Source organism: Orcinus orca, chromosome 16, assembly GCF_937001465.1.
Source record: "Orcinus orca chromosome 16, mOrcOrc1.1, whole genome shotgun sequence".
In the NCBI taxonomy this organism is placed as follows: domain Eukaryota; kingdom Metazoa; phylum Chordata; class Mammalia; order Artiodactyla; family Delphinidae; genus Orcinus; species Orcinus orca.
This window is the reverse complement of record NC_064574.1, coordinates 29051513-29074272: the sequence shown is the minus strand read 5'-3', so window position 1 is coordinate 29074272 and position 22760 is coordinate 29051513. Positions and strand designations below refer to the sequence as shown.

Below are 22760 nucleotides of genomic sequence, written 5' to 3'. Positions count from 1 at the left end.
CCTCAAGTCCACTCTCCAGTAGGTCTGCGTCTTTATTCCTGTCTTACCCCTAGGTTCTTCATGATATTTTTTTTCTTAAATTCCATATATATGTGTTAGCATATGGTATTTGTCTTTTTCTTTCTGACTTACTTCACTCTGTATGACAGACTCTAGGTCTATCCACCTCATTACAAATAGCTCAATTTCATTTCTTTTTATGGCTGAGTAATAGTCCATTGTATATATGTGCCACATCTTCTTTATCCATTCATCCGATGATGGGCAGTTAGGTTGTTTCCAACTCCGGGCTATTGTAAATAGAGCTGCAATGAACATTTTGGTACATGACTCTTTTTGAATTTTGGTTTTCTCAGGGTATATGCCCAGTAGTGGGATTGCTGGGTCATATGGTAGTTCTATTTGTAGTTTTTTAAGGAACCTCCATACTGTTCTCCATAGTGGCTTTACCAATTCACATTCCCACCAGCAGTGCAAGAGTGTTCCCTTTTCTCCACACCCTCTCCAGCATTTATTGTTTCTAGATTTTTTGATGATGGCCATTCTGACTGGTGTGAGATGATATCTCATTATAGTTTTGACTTGCATTTCTCTAATGATTAATGATGTTGAGCATTCTTTCATGTGTTTGTTGGCAGTCTGTATATCTTCTTTGGAGAAATGTCTATTTAGGTCTTCTGCCCATTTTTGGATTGGGTTGTTTGTTTTTTTGTTATTGAGCTGCATGAACTGCTTGTAAATTTTGGAGATTAATCCTTTGTCAGTTGCTTCATTTGCAAATATTTTCTCCCATTCTGAGGGTTGTCTTCTGGTCTTCTTTATGGTTTCCTTTGCTGTGCAAAAGACTTTCTGTTTCATTAGGTCCCATTTGTTTATTTTTGTTTTTATTTCCATTTCTCTAGGAGGTGGGTAAAAAAGGATCTTACTGTGACTTATGACATAGAGTGTTCTGCCTATGTTTTCCTCTAAGAGTTTGATAGTTTCTGGCCTTACATTTAGGTCTTTAATCCATTTTGAGCTTATTTTTGTGTATGGTGTTAGGGAGTGATCTAATCTCATAGTTTTACATGTACCTGTCCAGTTTTCCCAGCACCACTTATTGAAGAGGCTGTCCTTTCTCCACTGTACATTCCTGCCACCTTTATCAAAGATAAGGTGACCATATGTGTGTGGGTTTATCTCTGGGCTTTCTATCCTGTTCCATTGATCTATCTTTCCTGTTTTGTGCCAGTACCATACTGTCTTGATTACTGTAGCTTTGTAGTATAGTCTGAAGTCAGGGAGCCTGATTCCTCCAGCTCCTTTTTTCGTTCTCAAGATTGCTTTGGCTATTCGGGGTCTTTTGTGTTTCCCTACAAATTGCGAAATTTTTTGTTCTAGTTCTGTGAAAAATGCCAGTGGTAGTTTGATAGGGATTGCATTGAATCTGTAGATTGCTTTGGGTAGTAGAGTCATTTTCACAATGTTGATTCTTCCAATCCAAGAACATGGTATATCTCTCCATCTATTTGTATCATCTTTAATTTCTTTCATCAGTGTCTTATAATTTTCTGCATACAGGTCTTTTGTCTCCTTAGGTAGGTTTATTCCTAGATATTTTATTCTTTTGTTGCAATGGTAAATGGGAGTGTTTTCTTGATTTCACTTTCAGATTTTTCATCATTAGTATATAGGAATGCCAGAGATTTCTGTGCATTAATTTTGTATCCTGCTACTTTACCAAATTCATTGATTAGCTCTAGTAGTTTTCTGGTAGCATCTTTAGGATTCTCTATGTATAGTATCATGTTATCTGCAAACAGTGAGAGCTTTACTTCTTTTTTTCCGATTTGGATTCCTTTTATTTCTTTTCTTCTCTGATTGCTGTGGCCAAAACTTCCAAAACTATGTTGACTAAGAGTGGTGAGAGTGGGCAACCTTGTCTTGTTCCTGATCTTAGTGGAAATGCTTTCAGTTTTTCACCAGTGAGGATGATGTTTGCTGTCGGCTTGTCATATATGGCCTTTATTATGTTGAGGAAAGTTCCCTCTTTGCCTACTTTCTGCAGGGTGTTTATCATAAATGGGTGTTGAATTTTCTCAAAAGCTTTCTCTGCATCTATTGAGATGATCATATGGTTTTTTTCCTTCAGTTTGTTAATATGGTTTATCACATTGATAGATTTGCATATATTGAAGAGTCCTTGCATTCCTGGAATAAACCCCACTTGATCATGGTGTATGATCCTTTTAATGTGCTGTTGGATTCTGTTTGCTAGTATTTTGTTGAGGATTTTTGCATCTATGTTCATCAGTGATATTGGCCTGTAGTTTTCTTTCTTTGTGACATCCTTGTCTGGTTTTGGTATCAAGGTGATGGTGGCCTTGTAGAAGGAATTTGGGAGTGTTCCTCCCTCTGCTATATTTTGGAAGAGTTTGAGAAGGATAGGTGTTAGCTGTTCTCTAAATGTTTGATAGAATTCGCCTGTGAAGCCATCTGGTTCTGGGCTTTTACTTGTTGGAAGATTTGTAATCACAGTTTCAATTTCAGTGTTTGTGGTTGGTCTGTTCATATTTTCTATTTCTTCCTGATTCAGTCTTGGCATGTTGTGCATTTCTAAGAATTTGTCCATTTCTTCCAGATTGTCCATTTTATTGGCATAGAGTTGCTTGTAGTAATCTCTCATGATCTTTTTTATTTCTGCAGTGTCAGTTGTTACTTCTCCTTTTTCATTTCTAATTCTATTGATTTGAGTCTTCTCCCTTTTTTTCTTGATGAGTCTGGCTAGTGGTTTATCAATTTTGTTTATCTTCTCAAAGAACCAGCTTTTAGTTTTATTGATCTTTGCTATCGTTTCCTTCATTTCTTTTTCATTTATTTCTGATCTGATCTTTATGATTTCTTTCCTTCTTCTAACTTCGGGGTTTTTTTGTTCTTCTTTCTCTAATTGTTTTAGGTGAAAGGTTAGGTTGTTTATTCGAGATGTTTTCTGTTTCTTAAGGTAGGACTGTATTGCTATAAACTTCCCTCTTAGAACTACTTTTATGCATCCCATAGATTTTGGGTCATCGTGTCTCCATTGTAATTTGTTTCTAGGTATTTTTTTATTTCCTCTTTGATTTCTTCAGTGAGCACTTCGTTATTAAGTAGTGTATTGTTTAGCCTCCATGTGTTTTTATTTTTTACAGATCTTTTCCTGTAATTGGTATCTAGTCTCATAGCGTTGTGGTCGGAAACGATACTTGATACAATTTCAATTTTCTTAAATTTACCAAGGCTTGATTTGTGACACAAGATATGATCTATCCTGGAGAATGTTCGATGAGCACTAGAGAAAAATGTGTATTCTGTTGTTTTTGGATGGAATGTCCTATAAATATCAACTAATTCCTTCTTGTTTAATGTATCATTTAAAGCTTGTGTTTCCTTATTTATTTTCATTTTGGATGATCTGTCCATTGGTGAAAGTGTGGTGTTAAAGTCCCCTACAATGAATGTGTTACTGTAAATTTCCCCTTTTATGGCTGTTAGTATTTGCCTTATGTATTGATGTGCTCCTATGTTGGGTGCATAAATATTTACAATTGTTATATCTTCTTCTTGGATCAATCCCTTGATCATTATGTAGTGTCCTTCTTTGTCTCTTCTAATAGTCTTTGTTTTAAAGTCTATTTTGTCTGATATGAGAATTGCTACTCCAGCTTTCTTTTGGTTTCCATTTGCATGAAATACCTTTTTCCATCCCCTTACTTTCAGTCTGTATGTGTCTCTAGGTCTGAAGTGGGTCTCTTGTAGACAGCAAATATATGGGTCTTGTTTTTGTATCCATTCAGCCAATCTGTCTTTTGGTGGGAGCATTTAGTCCATTTACATTTAAGGTAATTATCAATATATATGTCCCTATTCCCATTTTCCTAATTGTTTTGGGTTCGTTTTTGTAGATCTTTTCCTTCTCTTGTGTTTCTTGCCTAGAGAATTTCCTTTAGCAGTTGTTGTAGAGCTGGTTTGGTGGTGCTGAACTTTCTCAGCTTTTGCTTGCCTGTAAAGGTTTTAATTTCTCCATCAAATCTGAATGAGATCCTTGCTGGGTAGAGTAATCTTGGTTGCAGGTTTTTCTCCTTCAACACTTTCAATATGTCCTGCCACTCCCTTCTGGCTTGCAGAGTTTCTGCTGAAAGATCAGCTGTTAACCATATGGGGATTCCCTTTTATGTTATTTGTTGTTTTTCCCTTGCTGCTTTTAATATGTTTTCTTTGTATTTAATTTTTGACAGTTTGTTAATATGTGTCTTGGCGTATTTCTCCTTGGATTTATCCTGTATGGGACTCTCTGTGCTTCCTGGACTTGATTAACTATTTCCTTTCCCATATTAGGGAAGTTTTCAACTATAATCTCTTCAAATATTTTCTCAGTCCCTTTCTTTTTCTCTTCTTCTTCTGGAACCCCTATAATTCGAATGTTGGTGCGTTTAATGTTGTCCCAGAGGTCTCTGAGACTGTCTTCAGTTCTTTTCATTCTTTTTTCTTTATTCTGCTCTGCAGTAGTTATTTCCACTGCTTTATCTTCCAGGTCACTTATCCGTTCTTCTGCCTCAGTTATTCTGCTATTGATCCCATCTAGAGTATTTTTCATTTCATTTAATGTGTTGTTCATCATTGTTTCATCTTTAGTTCTTCTAGGTCCTTGTTAAATGTTTCTTGCATTTTGTCTATTCTATTTCCAAGATTTTGGATCATCTTTACTATCGTTATTCTGAATTCTTTTTCAGGTAGACTGCCTATTTCCTCTTCATTTGTTAGGTCTGGTGGGTTTTTACCTTGCTCCTTCATCTGCTGTGTGTTTTTCTGTCTTCTCATTTTGCTTATCTTACTGTGTTTGGGGTCTCCTTTTTGCCGGCTGCAGGTTCGTAGTTCCCATTGTTTTTGGTTTCTGTCCCCAGTGGCTAAGGTTGGTTCAGTGGGTTGTGTAGGCTTCCTGGTAGAGGGAACTAGTGCCTGTGTTCTGGTGGATGAGGCTGGATCTTGTCTTTCTGGTGGGCAGGTCCACGTCTGTTGGTGTGTTTCGGCGTGTCTGTGGACTTATTATGATTTTGGGCAACCTCTGTCCTAATGGGTTGGGTTGTGTTCCTTTCTTGCTAGTTGTTTGGCATAGGATGTCCAGCACTGTAGCTTGCTGGTCGTTAAGTGAAGCTGGGTGCTGGTGTTGAGATGGAGATCTCTGGGAGATTTTTGCCATTTGATATTATGTGGAGCTGGGAGGTCTCTTGTGGACCAGTGTCCTGAAGTTGGCTCTGACACCTCAGAGGCACAGCACTAACTCCTGGCTGGAGAACCAAGAGCCTTTCATCCACACGACTCAGAAGAAAATGGAGAACAAGTAGAAAGAAAGAATTAGTAGAACTAGAAAGAAAGAAAGAGGGAGGGAGGGAGGGAAGAAGGAAGGAAGGAGGGAAGGAAGGAAAAAAAGAAAGAAGATAAAGTAAAATAAAATAAAGTAAGATAAAATATAATAAAGTTATTAAAATAAAAAATAATTATTAAGAGAAAAAAACAAAAAAACAGACGGATAGAACCCTGGGACAAATGGTGGAAGCAAAGCTATACAGACAAAATCTCACACAGAAGCATACACATACACACTCACAAAAAGAGGAAAAGGGGAAAAAATCATAAATCTTGCTCTCAAAATCCACCTCCTGAATTTGGGATGATTCGTTGTCTATTCATGTATTCCAGAGATGCAGCGTACATCAAATTGATTGTTGAGCTTTAATCCGCTGCTTCTGAGGCTGCTGGGAGAGATTTCCCTTTCTCTTCTTAGTTCTCACAGCTCCCAAGGGATCAGCTTTGGATTTGGCCCTGCCTCTGCGTGTAGGTCGCTGGAGGGCGTCTGTTCTTCACTCAAACAGGACGGGGTTAAAGGAGCCGCTGATTCGGGGGCTCTGGCTCACTCAAGCCTGGGGGAGGGAGGGGCACGGAGTGCAGGGAGAACCTGCGGCGGCAGAGGCCGGAGTGACATGGCACCAGACTGAGGTGCGTCATGCGTTCTCCTGGGGAAGTTGTCCCTGGATCCCGGGACCCTGGCAGTGGTGGGCTGCACAGGTTCCCTGGAAGAAGAGTGTGGATAGTGACCTGTGCTCGCACACAGGCTTCGTGGTGGCGGCAGCAGCAGCCTTAGCATCTCATGCCTGTCTCTGTGGTCCACACTTTTAGCCGCGGCTCGTGCCCATCTCTGGAGGTCCTTTAAGCAGCATTCTTAATCCCCTCTTCTCGCGCACCAGGAAACAAAGAGGGAAGAAAAAGTCTCTTGCCTCTTCGGCAGGCCCAGACTTTTCCCTGCACTCCCTCCTGGCCAGCCGTGGCCCACTAACCCCCTGCAGGCTGTGTTCATGCTGCCAACACCAGTCCTCTCCCTGTGCTCCGACCAAAGCCCGAGCCTCAGCTCCCAGCCCCGCCCGCCCTGGCGAGTGAGCAGACAAGCCTGTCGGGCTGGGGAGTGCCAGTCGGCACCGATCCTCTGTGCGGGAATCTCTCTGCTTTGCCCACCACACCCCTGTTGCTGTGCTCTCCTCCGCGGCTCTGAAGCTTTTCCCCTCTGCCACCCGCAATCTCCGCCCGCGAAGGGGCTTCCTAGTGTGTGGAAACCTTTCCTCCTTCACAGCTCCCTCCCACTGGTGCAGGCACCGTCCCTATTCTTTTGTCTCTGTTTATTCTTTTTTCTTTTTCCCTACCCAGGTACGTGGGGGGTTTCTTGCCTTTTGGGAGGTCTGAGGTCTTCTGCCAGAGTTCAGTAGGTGTTCTGTAGGTGTTGTTCCACCTGTAGATGTATTTCTGGTGTTTCTGTGGGGAGGAAGGTGATCTCCGCGTCTTACTCTTCCGCCATCTACCCGGAAGTCCTAGAGTTTTCTTATGGCAACTGATTTCTGTAACTGTCAGGACAGATGTGTGTGGTAGACAGAAAATACCCCCTCAATATAGGAGGAGTAATCAAGATGGTGGACTAGGAAGATGTGAAACTCAACTCCTCCCACAAATATATCAAAAATATATCTACATGTGGAATAATTCTCACAGAATATCTAATGAACACTGGCAGAAGAACTTAGACTTCTGAAAGGGCAAGAAATTCTCCACGTATCTGGGTGGGACAAAAGAAAAAATAATGAAAATGAGACAGGAATCTGGACAGGACCTGTACCCCTTGGAGGGAGCTGTGAAAGAGGAAAGGTTCTGCACCCTAGCAAGTCCCCTCACCACTGGGGAGATCAGCTAGGACAGGTGGGGAGCTTCAGAGCCTCAAAAGAGAATGTAATAACTGGTTTGCAGCAGCTAGAATGGAGAGAGACCGGCACAGATGGTCAGTGCCACAGGCCTGCACTCCCCATCCTGAGATGTTCATCTGCCCATGCAGCAGGTGGCTGGGTGCTGAAACTTGGGATTCAGAGATCAGACCCTGGGAAAGGATTGGGGTGGTCTGTGTGGAAACAGCCTGAAGGGCCTGGAGCCTGGTGCAACCCTACCTGAGGGTGTATGCAGAGGAAGCATGGGCCACCTTAGAGGCCAGGCACCATTGTTTGAGGTATGTGTGAGGGGAGGAGCAGGACATGTCATTGCAGCCTTTTTCCCCAGGCATGCTTTCAAGTGGCAGGACACTGCCTACACAAGCTCCAGGAGCTATTGTCCGTCACCACCACCAACCCTTTGCTTCAGGAGCAGTCACAAGGAGCAGTTACAATGTGCCACTGCTGCCCCCTGGGGCTACAGGAGTGGTTGAGAGCTGCCTCCACTCCCATCACATGCTCCAAGGCACGTGTGAGCCAACACTGCTGCTAAGAACCCCAGGACCGGGCACAAACCACTGCATCTGCATACCCCCTACCAAAGGGTTAATGGCCAACACACACTGAGGAAAGAGTTGGCAGGCATCCATACTAAAAACAGCCCTCACATCAAAAATGTTAAACCCACACAAACTACACAGGGACACTCCCACATATAAATAGTCTTCCAAGACCACAGTAGATAGTTTTTTCTCCTAAACTCACAGAATAAGAAAAATATAAGTAAAATGAAGATGCAGAGGAGCCAATCCCAGTTAAAAGACCAAGAGAATTCCCCTGAAAGAATAAACAATGAAACAGAGCTCTTTAGTCTAATAGACACAGATTTCAAAAAGGAGATAATGAAAATACTGAAGGAATTAAGAAAGGGTATCAACAGAAATGCAGAACACTGTAAAAAGGAACTAGAAACTATGAAGAGGAACCAAGAAAAAATAGAAAACTCATTTGCTGAGATGAAAAGTGAACTAAAGGCAATGAATAGCAGAATGAATAATGCAGGAGAACAAATAAGTGATCTGGAAGATAGAATAATGGAAATCACCCAATCAGGACAGCAGACAGAAAACCAAATAAAAAAAAAAAATGAAAGGAATATAAGAGACCTATGGGATAATATAAAGCTTACCACTCTACACATAATAGGGATTCCAGAAAGGAAAGAAAGAGAAAAGGGGATCAAAAATGTATTTGAAAAAATTATGGCTGAAGACTTCCCACACCTAAAGAAGGAAACAGATATCCAGGTACAGAAGCACAGAGGGTCCCAAACAAGGTAAGCCCAAAGAGACCTACACTAAGATGTATTCTAATAAAAAATGGCAAAAGTTGATAAAGAGGGGATTCTAAAGGCGGAAAGAGAAAAACAAAGAGTTAATTACAAGGGAACCCCTATAAGGCTATCAGCAGATTTCTCTACAGACACTTTGTAAGCCAGAAGGAAGTGGCAAGATATATTCAAAGCCCTGAAAAGGAAAAATCTGCAACCTAGAATACTCTACCCAGCAAGATTATCATTTAGAATCGAAGGAGAGATAAAGAATTTCTCAGACAAGCAAAGCTAAAAGAAAATAGCAATACCAAACCTATTCTAAAGGAAATATTGAAAGGTCTTCTCTAGAAAAGAAGTAAGAATATATAGGAAAGACAAAATCACAGTTAGAAAGCAAATCACTTAAATAAGCTAGTATGCAGATTTAAAAAATCAAAAAAATTCTGTGAAAGTGATGATAACCACAATGAACAGCAAAAGGATGAACATAAAGTTGTAAAAGAGGACATCAGAATCATACTGATAAAATGTGGGGGAGGAGAGTAAGAAAATGTACATTTGTTTTCATTTCATAGAATGTGTTTGAGCCTCTATGACTACCAGTCTAAGGCAAGTAGATATAGATGGGGTTAATATACTTGAAAAACAGGTAACCACAAATCAAAAACATACAATAGACTCACAAAAACCAGAAAGAAGAGAAATAAGTATAATACAAAAGAAAATCATTAAACCACAAAAAGAAAATGAAAGGGACAAAGAAGAAATACAAAATCAATGGGAAAACAGGCTCAAAATGGCAATAAATACATAGCTATCAATAATGACGTTGGGGCTTCCCTGGTGGCACAGTGGTTGAGAGTCCACCTGCCAAGGCAGGGGACACAGGTTCGTGCCCTGGTCCGGGAAGATCCCACATGCCGCAGAGTGGCTGGGCCCGTGAGCCATGGCCACTGAGCCTGCGCGTCCAGAGCCTGTGTTCTGCAACAGGAGAGACCACAACAGTGAGAGGTCCGCATACCACAAAAAAAAAAAAAAAAAAAAAATTACGTTAAATATCAATGGAATGAAAGCTACAATCAAAAGGTACAGAGTGGCAGATTGGATAAAAAAACAAGAGCCTACAATATGCTGCCTACAGGAGACCCAGTTTAGGGCAAAAGACACACATAGATTGAAAGTAAGGGGATGGAAAAAGATATTTCATGCAAAAAGAAATGGGAAGAAAGTGGGGGTCACAATACTCATATCAAACAAAATAGACTTTAAAACAAAGGCCCTAAAGATAAAGAAGGACACTATATAATGATAAAAGGCTCAACACAAAAAGAGGATTTTACACTAGTCAACATATATGCACATAATATAGGAGCAGCCAAATACATAAAACAAATACTAACAGAAATAAAGGGAGAAATTGACAGGAATACAATAATTAGATTTTAACACCCCACTCACATCAATGGACAGATCTTCTAGACAGAATGTCCTAAATGATACAATAGAACAGTTGGACTTCATTGATATTTTCAAGACTTTACATTAAAAAAAAAAAACAGACTACACATTCTTTTCAAGTGCACATGAAACATTCTTTAGGAATGATCACATATTGGGACACAAAACAGACCTCAATGAATTTAAGAGTATAGAAAGTATCTCAAACATCTTTTCTGAACACAACAGCATTCAACTAAAATCAACCGCAGAAAAAGAAATGAGGAAAAAGATTACATGGAGACCAAATAAAATGCTACTAAAAAACCAATGGGTCGAGGATGAAATCAAAGAGGAAATTTTAAAAATACCTTGAGACAAATGACAATGAAAACACAACAATACAAAATCTATGGGATGCAACAAATGCAGTCCTTAGAGGGAAGTTCATAGCAATACAGTTCATAGCCTTCATCAAAGAAACAAGAAAATTCTCAAATAAACAACATAGCCTACCACTTAAAAGAATTAGAAAAAAAGAACAAACAAAATGTAAAGCCAGCAGAAGGGAAGAAATAATAAATATCAGAGAGGAAATAAAATAGAGATTAAAAAACAGTAGGAAAAAATCAATAAAACCAAGAATTGGTTCTTTGAAAGGGTAACAAGATTGACAAACCTTTGGCCAGGCTCACCCAGAAGAAAAGAGAGAGATCATGGATAAATAAAATAAGAAATGAAAAAGGAGACATTACATTTGATACTGTAGAAATACAAAAAAACATAAGGGAATACTATGAACAATTATATGCCAACAAATTCGACAACATAGAAGACATGGACAAGTTTCTAGAAACATACAGCCCACCAATAATGAATCAAGAAGAAATAGATAATTTGAACAGACTGATCATGAGAGGTGAAGTAGAATGTGTAATAAAAAACTTCCTACAAACAAAAGTCCAGGACCAGATGGCTTCACAGGTGAACTCTACAAAACATACATAGAAGAACTTATACAGATCCTTCTCAAACTCCTCCAAAAAGTTGAAGAGGAGGGAACACTCCCAAAGACATTCTATGAAGCCACCATTACCCTGATATCACAACCACACAAAGACACCACCAAAAAAGAAAATTACAAGCCAATATCTTTGATGAATATAGATGCAAAAATTCTCAACAAAATATTAGCAAACCAAATCCAACAACACATAAACAAGATCATACACCACGGACAAGTTGGATTCATCCCAAGTTCACAAGAATGTTTTGACATACAGAAATAAATCAATATGATACACCCCACAAACAATACCACATGATCATCTCAATAGATGCAGAAAAAACGTTTCACAAAATTCAACATCAATTCATGATAAAAACTCTTGCTGAAGTGGGTATACAGGGAACAAAACTATTTATGACAAACGCACAGCTAAAATAATACTCAATGGTGAAAATCTGAAAGACTTTCCACTAAAAACTGGAAAAAGACAAGGATGCCCACTCTCACCTCTTCTATTCAACATAGTATTGGAAGTCCCAGCTACAGAAATCAGACAAGAAAAAGAAATAAAATGTATCTAAATTGGAAGGAAAGAGGTAAAATTGTCATTATATGAAGATGACATGATACTATATATAGAAAATCCTAAAGACTCCACACAAAAACTACTAGAACTGATCAACAAATGCCACAAGGTAGCAGGATACAAGATTAATATAGAAAAATTGGTTGCATTTCTTTACACTCACAATGTAATGTCAGGAAGGGAATGTAAAAAAAACAATAGCTTTAAAACTCACACCCCCCAAAATAAAATACTTAGGAATAATCCTGACTAAGGAGGTGAAAGACTTATACACTGAGAACTATAAAACATTAATAAAGGAAACTGAAGATTATTCAAAGAAAAGGAAAGATATCCCATGCTTTTGGATTGGAAGAATTAATATTGTTAAAATGGCCATACTACCCAAAGCAATCTACAGATTTAATTCAATCCCTATCAAATTACCCATGACATTTTCCCCAGAACTAGAATAAATACTCCTAAAATTTATATGGAACCACAAAAGACTCAGAATTGCCAAAGCAATCCTGAATAAAAAGAACAAAGCATGAAGCATAACCCTCCCAAACTTCAGACAATACTACAAAGCTACAGTACTCAAAACAACATGGTATTGGCACAAAAACAGACATATGGGTCAATGGAACAGAATAGAGAGCACATAAATAAACCCACACACTTACAGTCAATTAATGTTTGACAAAAGAAGCAAGAATATATAATGGGAAAAAGACAGTCTCTTCAGCAAATGGTGTTGGGAAAGTTGGACAGCTGCATGTAAATCGATGAAATTAGAACATACCCTTTCACAATACAAAAAAATAAACTCAAAATGACTTAAAGATTTAAACATAAGTCATGACACCATAAAACTCCTAGAAGAGATCATAGGCAAAACATTTTTTGACATAAATTATACCAAAGTTTTCTTAGGTCCGTCTCCCAAGGCAATAGAAATAAAAACAAACAATGGGACCTAATCAAACTTACAAGCTTTTGCATAGCAAAAGAAACCATAAACAAAACAAAAAAACAACCTACTGAATGGGAGAAAATATTCACAAAGGATTTGAACAACAAGGGGTTGCTTTCCAAAATATACAAACGGCTCATACAACTCAACAACATTTCTCCAAAGAATAAATACAAATGGCCAATAGGCACATGAAAAGATGCTTACTAATTATTAGAGAAATGCAAGTCAAAACTAAAATTAGGTACCACCTCACATCAGTCAGAATGGTCACCCTTAAAAGCTCTACAAATAACAAATGTTGGAGAGGATGTGGAGAAAAGAGAACTCTCCTATACTGTTGGCAGGAATGTAAGTTGGTACAGCCACTATGGAAAACAATATGGAGGTTCCTCAGAAAAATAAAAATAGAATTACCATATGATTCAGTGATCCCACTCATGGGCATATATCCAGACAAAACTCTTATCCAAAAAGATACATGCACCCCTATGTTCATATAGCAGCACTATTCACAAAAACTAAGACATGGGAACAACCTAAAAGTCCATCGACAGATGAATGGATAAAGAAGATGTGGTACATATATACAATGGGATACTATTCATCCATAAAAAAGAATGAAATAATGTCATTTGCAGCAACATGGACACAACTAGAGATTATCATACTAAGTGAAGTAAGTCAGAAAGAGAAAAGAGAAACACCATATGATATTTATATGTGGAATCTAAAAGATGACACAGGGAATTCTCTGGTGGTCCAGTAGTTAGGACTCCACGTTTCCACTTCAGGGGGCCTGGGTGCGATCCCTGGTTGGGGAACTAGGATCCCGCAAGCTATGCCACATGGACCTCCCCCCCAAAAAAAGATGAGACAACGGAACCTATCTACAAAACAGAAACAGACTCACGGACATAGAGAACAAACTTGTGGTTGCCAAGGAGGAGAGGGTAGGGGTAATGTAATCTATTATATATGGAATGGATAAACAACAAGGTCCTACTATATAGCACAGAGAACTATATTCAGTATGCTATGATAAGTCATAATGGAAAAGAATATATTAAAAAAAAGAATGTATATATGTATATACAAGAATATATGTATGTATAAATGAGCCAATTTTAGTACAGCAGAAATTACCAAAACACTGTAAATCAACAAGACTTCAGTATAAAAAAGTTATAAATCAAGTAAAAAGAAAAAAGTAACCCCCCCAAAGAGATCTATGTCCTATACTCACCTGTGAATATTTTACTTTACTTGGAAAAAGAGATTTTGTAAAAGTGATTAAGTTAAGACCCTTGCTATGGGGAGAATATCCTAGATTATCATTGTGGGCCCAATATAATCTTATAAGAATGAGGCAGGAAAGCCAAAGTTAGAGAAGTACAAGTGACAATGGAAGCAACATTAGAGTCATAAGAAGATGGAAACCATGCGAAAAGGAGTGTAGACAGTCTCAAAAATTTGGAGAGACAATGATCAGAGCATCCAGAAGAAATGTAGCCCAACTAACTTCTTGATTTTAGTCCAGTAATACCATTTCTGGTCCTTTGACATCCAGAATTATAATAAAACTGTCACTTCAAGCCACTAAATTTTTGATAATTTATTACAGCAGCCTTAGGTAACTAATAAAACATGACTCTGTAATTGGGAAAAAATGCTAGGGACTTGAAACAATGTTTTACTTTCTTCTTAAACTAAATGTTCATTGTGTTGGGAGCTCTGCACATCACTGCCACTCAAGTATCCAGGTTGTTGGAGCCAACCTCATCATGAGAATGTGGATCTCTGGGGAAGATGGAAGTTGGTCCATAAAGCCTCTTGCAGTTAAATGAATAACCTACGAAATATATCCATCACTTCTCCTCACAACTCAGTGGTCTAAAGAAGCCATGTGATCCCACCTAATGCAAAGGCCAGAAGTTCAGCACTCCAGGAGGCCACAAAGTGAACAGCCAGAAATATTTGGTGAAGTATGACACTTCCAAAGAGGGCTCAAGTACTCAAACTCATTCTCTGCCACATCATTTAACCTCTCTGTGCCTCAATTCCTCTCTTGTATTAGGGTCTCACGTTATAGGTTCATTGTGCAGGTTGCATGCAATATACACGCAATGGGCTGAGTTCAAGGCTGGCTCATGGTGCACTAAGTTAATGAAAACTGTTGTTGATAAATAACTGAGAAAACCTACAGGATCACCTAAGGATGAATAAATAACTGGATTGTGTTTCCCTCCAGGAGTGGCAGGTGAGGACGAGCTGCAGGTGATTCAGCCTGACAGGTCAGTTTCAGTTGCAGCAGGAGAGACGGCCACTCTGCGCTGCGACGTGACCTCCCTGCTCCCCGTGGGGCCCGTCAAGTGGTTCAGGGGCACAGGGCCAGGCCGGGAGTTAATCTACAGTGTCAGCGGAGTTCCTTTCCCTCGAGTAACAACTGTTGCAGATACTACAAGGAGAAACAACATGGACTGTTCCATCCGCATCAGTAACATCACGCCAGCAGACACCGGTATGTACTACTGTGTGAAGTTCAAGAGAGGAAGCCCTGACGTGGAGTTTAAGTCTGGACCAGGCACTCATCTCACTGTGAGTGGTGAGTATGGCCTGGGTCTCTTTTGTCCCCCTGGTCTGTGACAACAAGTCAACAAGAATGCCCTCCATCCTTTGAGAAAAAAGAAAAAAAAGAAGGATCAAGTGCAGCAGTGGGTGTTTATATCATGATCTGATTTCACTCCCTTCTACAGATCAGGGAAACTGAGGCCTGCAGAGGTTGTGCTACTTGCCAAAGGCCCCACAACTGGGAAAGCTGAGAAAAGTCTGGAACCCCAGTCTGCCTGGCTTCACAGCCCTTGCCTTTTCCATCCCGTCTAGCCCTTTGGTTCCAGGGCTGAGGGAACTGAAAGTCTGAGCAACTTGCCCCGTCACAGCCCAGGTATCACCTCCTGCCTCCAGAGAGTGCCCCCCTCAATGTGGCTGAGTCTTCTCTTTATTCAGCACCTATCGAGCACCTACTGTGTGCCAGGCCCTGCTCCAGATGTTGTGGAAGCAGCAGTGACCAAAGCAGACAAGGCTCTTCTCCCGTGGAACTTATGTTCTCTCCCCTTCCAAAGAGAAGTCTATCCAGGGCAGGGTTTCTTTATTTCCTCTTCAGAAACATCACACTGAGAAGAAATTCCTAGAGCCATAGGTTCAGTGTTTACTCTGACGGCCCGGGCTAGAGGAGATGCCCAGAGGTTGAGTGTTTCCTGGGGGTCTGTTGGGAAAACAGATTCAGGGACCGACTCACAGAGCCACTGAAGGCTCCCAGCAGAGCTGGGTCATCTCAGAATGTCCCTCCCCAGGGAAGAGGTTTCCCATGTGGGTGACTTAGGGGCTGCCCCATTGAGGCAGCAAAGGCACTCATTAAGAGTTTTCTGACAAAGACCCTGGATCCTCTTCCTAACTCCTGAATCCTGGACTGTGACACAGGAGAGACCTTTTGACACTGTCTGCCCAACCCTCCATGTACAGATGGTGGCCTGAGGCCAAGAGGTGACTGGAACCCAGACCACAGTCCCATGGTCAGTGAGTGAGGGGATCCTTCCAGAACCCAATCTGATTCCAGGCCAGGCTCTTTCCTGTACCAGCATTGGAACTGGTTTCATGGAAGAGCCTGGTACATGGAAGTTAAAGAATAAAAGCTCCTTGAATTAACCATTGAACAGGATGTTTTCATTGCTTTCCCATAGGGTCAGGAGGCTCCTCGCATTCAGGCCCTAAGTCCTGAGGCGACTGGAAACTTCTCCCTACTTTCAGCCACATGATCCCAAATCCCTCATTCCATACCAGCACCTAGAGCTGCGCATTGTTTCAACAGCTACTTAACATTCAGGGTATGGAGACAATCGTTTTCATTTTACAGTCTCCTGTTGATGGATACTAAGGTGTTCCTAACCTCGGGCTATCGAAACAGCACCGCAGTGGATAACCTTTCCATGTGTCACTCTCCTCAAAGGGGAAATACCCACTGGAAGTAGCATTGCTAGATCAGAGAGTATGTGTATTTTAATTTGTGTGATTATATTGCCAACTTTCCCTCCTAGTCATGGTAGCAAATGAATCTTCCCAGAGCTCCAGGCATTAGCAGGCAAGGTGGCTTTATCCTGATTTTGCCAATATTACTACACTTCCCAGATTGTCGGTTCCTTGCTCAGCCAATCACAGCTAGTAAGTGGTTCCACTGCCACTCAGATCTGCTGCCTCCCAGGAGGCTGCTCGTCCTCGTCCCCAGGCCGCCTGCCCAGAGGATTCCCTGGATGAGAAGGGAGCGAGGGGAGGGGACCAGGGAACAGCAGCCTGACAGACGCTGAATCTTCCTCATGGCCTTTTCTCCCTATAACCAGTGCTCAGAAGGAAGGGCTGTCTCTTTTCCCTTCTACAGATAAGGACACTGAGGCTCAGAAAGGGATGTGGCTGGTGAGCAGGTAGGGGAGCCAAGACTGAACCCCCAGCGTCCTGACTCACACCCTGCTCTCTGTACCCCCACTGTGCTTGTCGAAGTGTAGAGAAAGCTTCAACCCTCTCCTATAAAATCCTGTATTGTTCTGTTCTTCAGTAATAACTGTGAGAAGAAGTCCCGTGTGAGAGGCAGGACTACCTTTACAACCAGATCAGACAGGTACTACAGTGTCTCACGATGTGCTGAATGTCCCTAAAATGCAGGGCTCAGCACACTTAAAGCACCAGGAGTTTTTCTCTCTGTTGCTGCGATCTTGCTTCTTCACTAGGCCTCATGGGGGAGCAGCTCCGGGAAGTGCAGCGTGGACAGCACAGAGAGGGGCCAGTGCAGTCCCAGCAGCACCATGCACGCCCATTGCTGGCTCTGCAGGCCGAGGATAAGGAGGGGGAGGTGCTCCCTAGAGGGCGCTGGGGGCCCCGCGTGAGCAAGAGTTCATATTCTAGACTCAGGTGTCAGGGGCCCATGTCTTCCCTTGTTGCTACAGGGTCCCCAGGCCTGGGCACTCAGAGGCCACTCCTCCCTGTACTTGCTTGAAGTCAAGAATCTCAGAGGGAAAAGGGGAGGGTGGTGGTAGTGTGGGGGCTTGTGAAGGTGGGGTGCTTGCTCTGCTGATGGCCATGAAAGCTTGGAGGTGACAGGAAACACTTCTGGGACACAGTGGGTGGGGAGGGTGAGGAGACAGTCCCTTCATTTCTCTCAGCCTCAGTTTTCTCATCTGTAAAATGGTGATCATCATGGTCTCCTTTCAGTAGAATTGGAAGGATTTGAGGTGCTCTGTCTAAATCACCAGCACAGAGTAGGGGCCCCCCAGTCGTGTTTTTTCAAGGCTGTGACCCAGTTCCCTGTACTGGGCCCCATTTCCTCACGTGTAGAAAGAGGATAATCACACAGCCTTTGCATTACATCCTGAGGGTACAACGACCTGGTGACTCCCTCAGGGAGCGATGGTGCTGGCCTCCCAGACTGTGATCTTAGCTAGTCTCAGTTCCCTCTAGTCCTCAGTTTCCCCGTCTGTAAAATGGTGGTAATCACGCTGCCTTTCAGGGGTCTGTGATGACTCGAGAGCATCTGGGAAGCCCTGGATGGGGTGGACTGGGTATCACTGAGCTCAGTGCACAGTGGTTGAGAGCCTGGGCCGAGCCCCCCCTGCCTGGGCCTCCATCCCAGCTCTGCCCCATCCCAGCTCTGGGACCTCTGACGAGTCCCTCCCCACACTGGGGCTTCGTACCTCATCCGTCAGTGACAGCCCTGCCCTCACAGAGCATCTGCAGGAACTGAATGAGGGACGCATGTCTAGAGCTTAGAGCAGATCCTGGCATATGGTATGTGTTCCACCAACGTGAGCTCTGATGTGCTGGAGCCAGAGGACCTCGGATGGGTCACTTTCTCTACAGGACTAAGTACAACTGGGGTTGGGGTGGAGCTGGGCTCCTTTAGACCTTGGCTACTTATTAGAATCACCTGAGAGATGGTAAAAGATCCCTAGACCCTGGTTCCACCCTAAAAATTCTGATTTAATTGGTCAGACGTGGGCCTGCGCAGCTGAGTCTTCTCACTCCTGCAGAGGATGCTGGTGCCCTGCTAGGGCAGAGGAGCCCTGAGTCACGTGTTCTCTGAGGTCAGAGGGAAAGCTGTGGTTTTTCCAGGACAGAGGCGGGTCACCCGTGGTGCCTGGGTTGTACGAACAGCTCTCCTGGGTGTGAGTGCTTCAGAATAGCCCGTGACGGTGACAGCTTTTAGGACGCCCAAGAAAGTCATTCGGAGTCGATTGGCAGGCACACACCCCACCTCCAACAGAGCTCATCTGGGCTGAGAGGTGCGTCCTCCCAACTCAGACCACCCTGTTCAGACCCGAGCTTCATCACTGGGGAAACCTTCCCAACTTTACACACGTGTGTGTGTAAACAGGCTCTGGAATGCCTGCAAATTCTCCCTGCTCAGCCTGGAGACCTCCTGTCTCAACACGCCACGGTGACACTGACAAAATCTGTTCTTCCTCCTTTCAAAATGCTTACAGCTTCTGTAAAGAGCTGATCTGCAGGAAAATGCCTGTGATCTCTTGTGTAGTTTGAAAACCAATTCCCCAAACTTGTTTCTTGAGGGAATTATTTTTAAAAATGGGAACAGATTTATAATTTGGTGTTTCTACTAGTTTTTTCCTGTGGATTTTTGTATGACAGCTACATGGAGCACGATTTGAGACTCTTCTTGGTGTTTCTGTTGTGCTTTTGTTTTAGAACTAGAATGGCCAGATCTTATGATAACAATCATGGGTGTTGTATCTTGTTCCTTTAGGGGTGTCCAGGATGCTGGTGTTTATACAATTTGACATTTTAAGGTAACTCCTTGCTATGTCCTCAAACGTTTGATGAGTTTTAAGAAGCAAGTTAAGTATTTACAAATGCAAATATTTGTAATGTTTGCTGACTTTTACAGGAGGTGTTGAGTAACAATGAACAATTGGGAAATACCCTACAGGAACCTTCTAAAGAGAGAAAGCACCCTCACGTTTCATTTATCCATTTGTGTGTTTCTGGGTGCATTATAGGCCTGTGCCTGTGTCTCTACAGATTTAATAACAATTAAGAAATTAACCACCACTGGTTTCTCAGCACTCAGTGATCTTTCTTCTCAACCCAAAACTGAACCAAGAGAAGAACCCAGACTCAGAAAAACATCCCTTTGCTCCCTTCCTTTGAAATTCAGGGATTGATACATTGGTCCTACTGAAATATTCGTGGAAAGAATGAAAACTATGCAGTAAATTCATAAACACCTGAAGGGACAGCTCTGGGTATAAATACAGTCCAGGTTAAAGAGATATCTGTGTTTGTTGGTTTTGTGAATCATCTTGTGTTTTACTCATAGCAAAAATGCTCCCACTGCCTGATTTAACCCTCACTGAAGCCCGGGAAGGGTAATGCCTGCTGTCCCCTTTCACAGACGAGGAGCTGGGAGGTGCCATGGCCACAGCTCTCGTTGGACGGTCAGCCTGGCTCAGCTTCCATGTGGTCCCGCTATGACCCCGCTTCCCCTGCATTTACTTCTGTGAACACTTCTCCGAACTTACCTAAGTTTTCCAGGGGGAGCCCAGCTAGGAACAGTTAATAGGAGAGTAAGACCAATCAGTACTTTTGTTCCTTTGCCCAAACTGGTGGGAAATCACCTGGCAGATGTAAGAAGGTGGACTTTGAACTCAGGCCTGGAATTCGATGTCAGCCCTGCCCCCGACTCAGAGTCACCTCTGGGAACCTGTGTGTCTGTCTCCTCTGTCAGATGAGGATGATGACACTGCCCTCCCAGAACTATTTGAGGAATTTAAAACATAATATGTGTGGTGGTTCTTAACTGCGTCACATTTTCATCATTAGTGATGATAATTACAATCATGTTCATCATTTATAAATGTTCCTTTTGTAGCCAAACCCTCTCCTCCTGTGGTATCAGGCCCCACAGTGAGGGTCACACCTGAGCAGACAGTGAGCTTCACCTGCAAATCCCACGGGTTCACCCCCAGAAACATCTCCCTGAAATGGTTCAAAAATGGCAATGAGCTCTCAGCCTCCCAGACCGACGTGGAACCAGAGGGAAACAAAGTTTCCTACAGCATCTCGAGCACAACCAAGGTGGTGCTGGCCCCGGGGGATGTTCGCTCCCAGGTCATCTGCGAGGTGACCCACATCACCCTGCAGGGAGACCCTCCTCTTCGTGGGACAGCCAACTTATCTGAGACCATCCGAGGTAGAAGCCCCTCACGTCAGCCTAAGCCCACACCTGCCCTCAAGGCCCCAGCCCTTTCCTCCTCCCTGCTTTTTGCTCCAGGCCTCAAATTGCCTGGAATCTACTTCCTGACAGTCCTGCCCCATCACCAGGCTCCTAGATGAGCTGGTCACTAACTACCGTTTTAACGGCAGCTGCCAGGTGGACACCCATCATGTGCCAAGCACTGTGCTGAGTAGTTTCCTTTACTTAATCAATAGTTTCTCCAACTACTGAGCACCTACTATAAGCCAGGCCCCTATGTGCTTGGCGATTTCGTATATTTTGCTGCAGGTATTATATTCCAACTGCATGCCAGGGGCTGTGTTTGTAGATGACACACATCATTAACCTACTAGGAGCTCAGTCCTTGAGCACCTACTGTGCGCCCTGCAGTGTGCTTATGATTTCATTTCTATGCAAAGACACCCCCGGTGTCTGAGCGCCTGCTGCATGCCTGGCTCTGTCCTCTAGTGACTCCCTTGCTGTGCTGGAAGCTGTTATCCAGCCCCTCTCCTGTGACCTGTTGGTTCCATAAGGTCAGAGCTTCTGCCTATGCTGTTTCAGTTCCGCCTACCTTGACGATTACCCAACACCCCATGGCGGGGAACCAGGTGAATATCACCTGCCAGGTGAACAAGTTCTACCCCCAGCGCCTACAGCTGACCTGGTTGGAGAACGGAAATGTGTCCCGAATAGACATGGCCTCGACCCTCATAGAGAACAAGGACGGGACCTTTAACCGGACGAGCTCGCTCCTGGTGAACTCATCTGCCCACAGGGAGGCTGTGCTGCTCACCTGCCAGGTGGAGCATGACGGACAGCCGGCGGTCACCAAAAACCACATCGTGGAGTCCTCTGCTCCCCAGAAGAACCAGGATGCAGATGAACGTATTGGTGAGGCCTCCACTCCAACTGACCCAGTTCTTTACTTTTTTTATTTAATATTAAAGGTAGTAATTCATGCTTATTATAGAACAATCTAGAAGTCAATAGGTGTAAAATAGAATTTCAAAATAAGTTCCCTCCCCTAAATCCCACACCCCCAAGAGTGACCACTGGTAAGAGTTTGGCATATTCTTTATAGATCTCTTGACATAAATTTCCATGAAAGAAAGTAGGAAGGAGGGAGATCATTCTGTTCATGGAGTCCTGCCTCTCACGCTCTTCAACTAACAGTAATTATGTTCCTCATTCCCTGTCCACCCACCCACCTCCCTCCTCCTTGTCATTTCTAACCTCTGCTTAGTCTCTCTCCAGCCTAGACTTTTCCATCTATATCAGTAACATCACCCCAGTAGACACTTGCACCTAATATTCTGTGAAATTTTGGAAGGGTAGCCCTGAGGACATGAAGTGTGAGTCTGAACCTGGCACCCAGGTGACCATGAGTGGTCACTGCACAGGGCTCCTTTGTCCCCTGATTTGTGACAATGGACTAGTAATGATCACAGTCGCTCACTGAACATTTTCTAAATGCAGATCTCAGTTCAGCTGTGATCTCTGTTCCTGCTTCAACAACCCAGAGGGAGACTCAGGGAGAAACGAGGGACGGGGGATGCTGTTGAAGATTTGTTGCCTTTAGTTCAGATGATTGGGCTAAACTAATAAAGGTGAATCTGAGTCCCTGAGGACAGGAACCACCAGGCTTTATAACAGATATGTGCTAATTAAAGACAGGTTCCCCCTCAGCTGGGCATCGTCCCAAGGACAGTCCCCCTTTCTATGAATAAAATATGTCTTATAGGCTGTCATGTAACATCAAGAGAGGGTCGAGTCACATCCAGGAGTCTTTCCTCCAGAAGACCTTTCAAAGTCCCACGTTCCTTCCAACATGCCCGTGGTGTTGTCCTCAACTTCGGGGTCAATGCTAGGTCACTGAGTGACCATGTCCCTGCCTGCTGGAAGAATA

General features: G+C 42.8%; 1 protein-coding gene across 5 annotated transcripts in view; it reads left to right on the top strand.

The window, feature by feature from the left end:
• Nucleotides 1-22760, top strand: part of SIRPB1 (signal regulatory protein beta 1) — a 75109-nt gene that overhangs the window by 11164 nt on the left and 41185 nt on the right. For all 5 annotated transcript variants that reach the window (XM_049699742.1, XM_049699743.1, XM_049699741.1 and 2 more), the window contains exons 2-4: nt 14831-15184; nt 20510-20830; nt 21416-21745. In XM_049699742.1, coding sequence (XP_049555699.1) covers nt 14831-15184; nt 20510-20830; nt 21416-21745 — 1005 coding nt within the window. The remainder of the gene's footprint in view (nt 1-14830; nt 15185-20509; nt 20831-21415; nt 21746-22760) is intronic.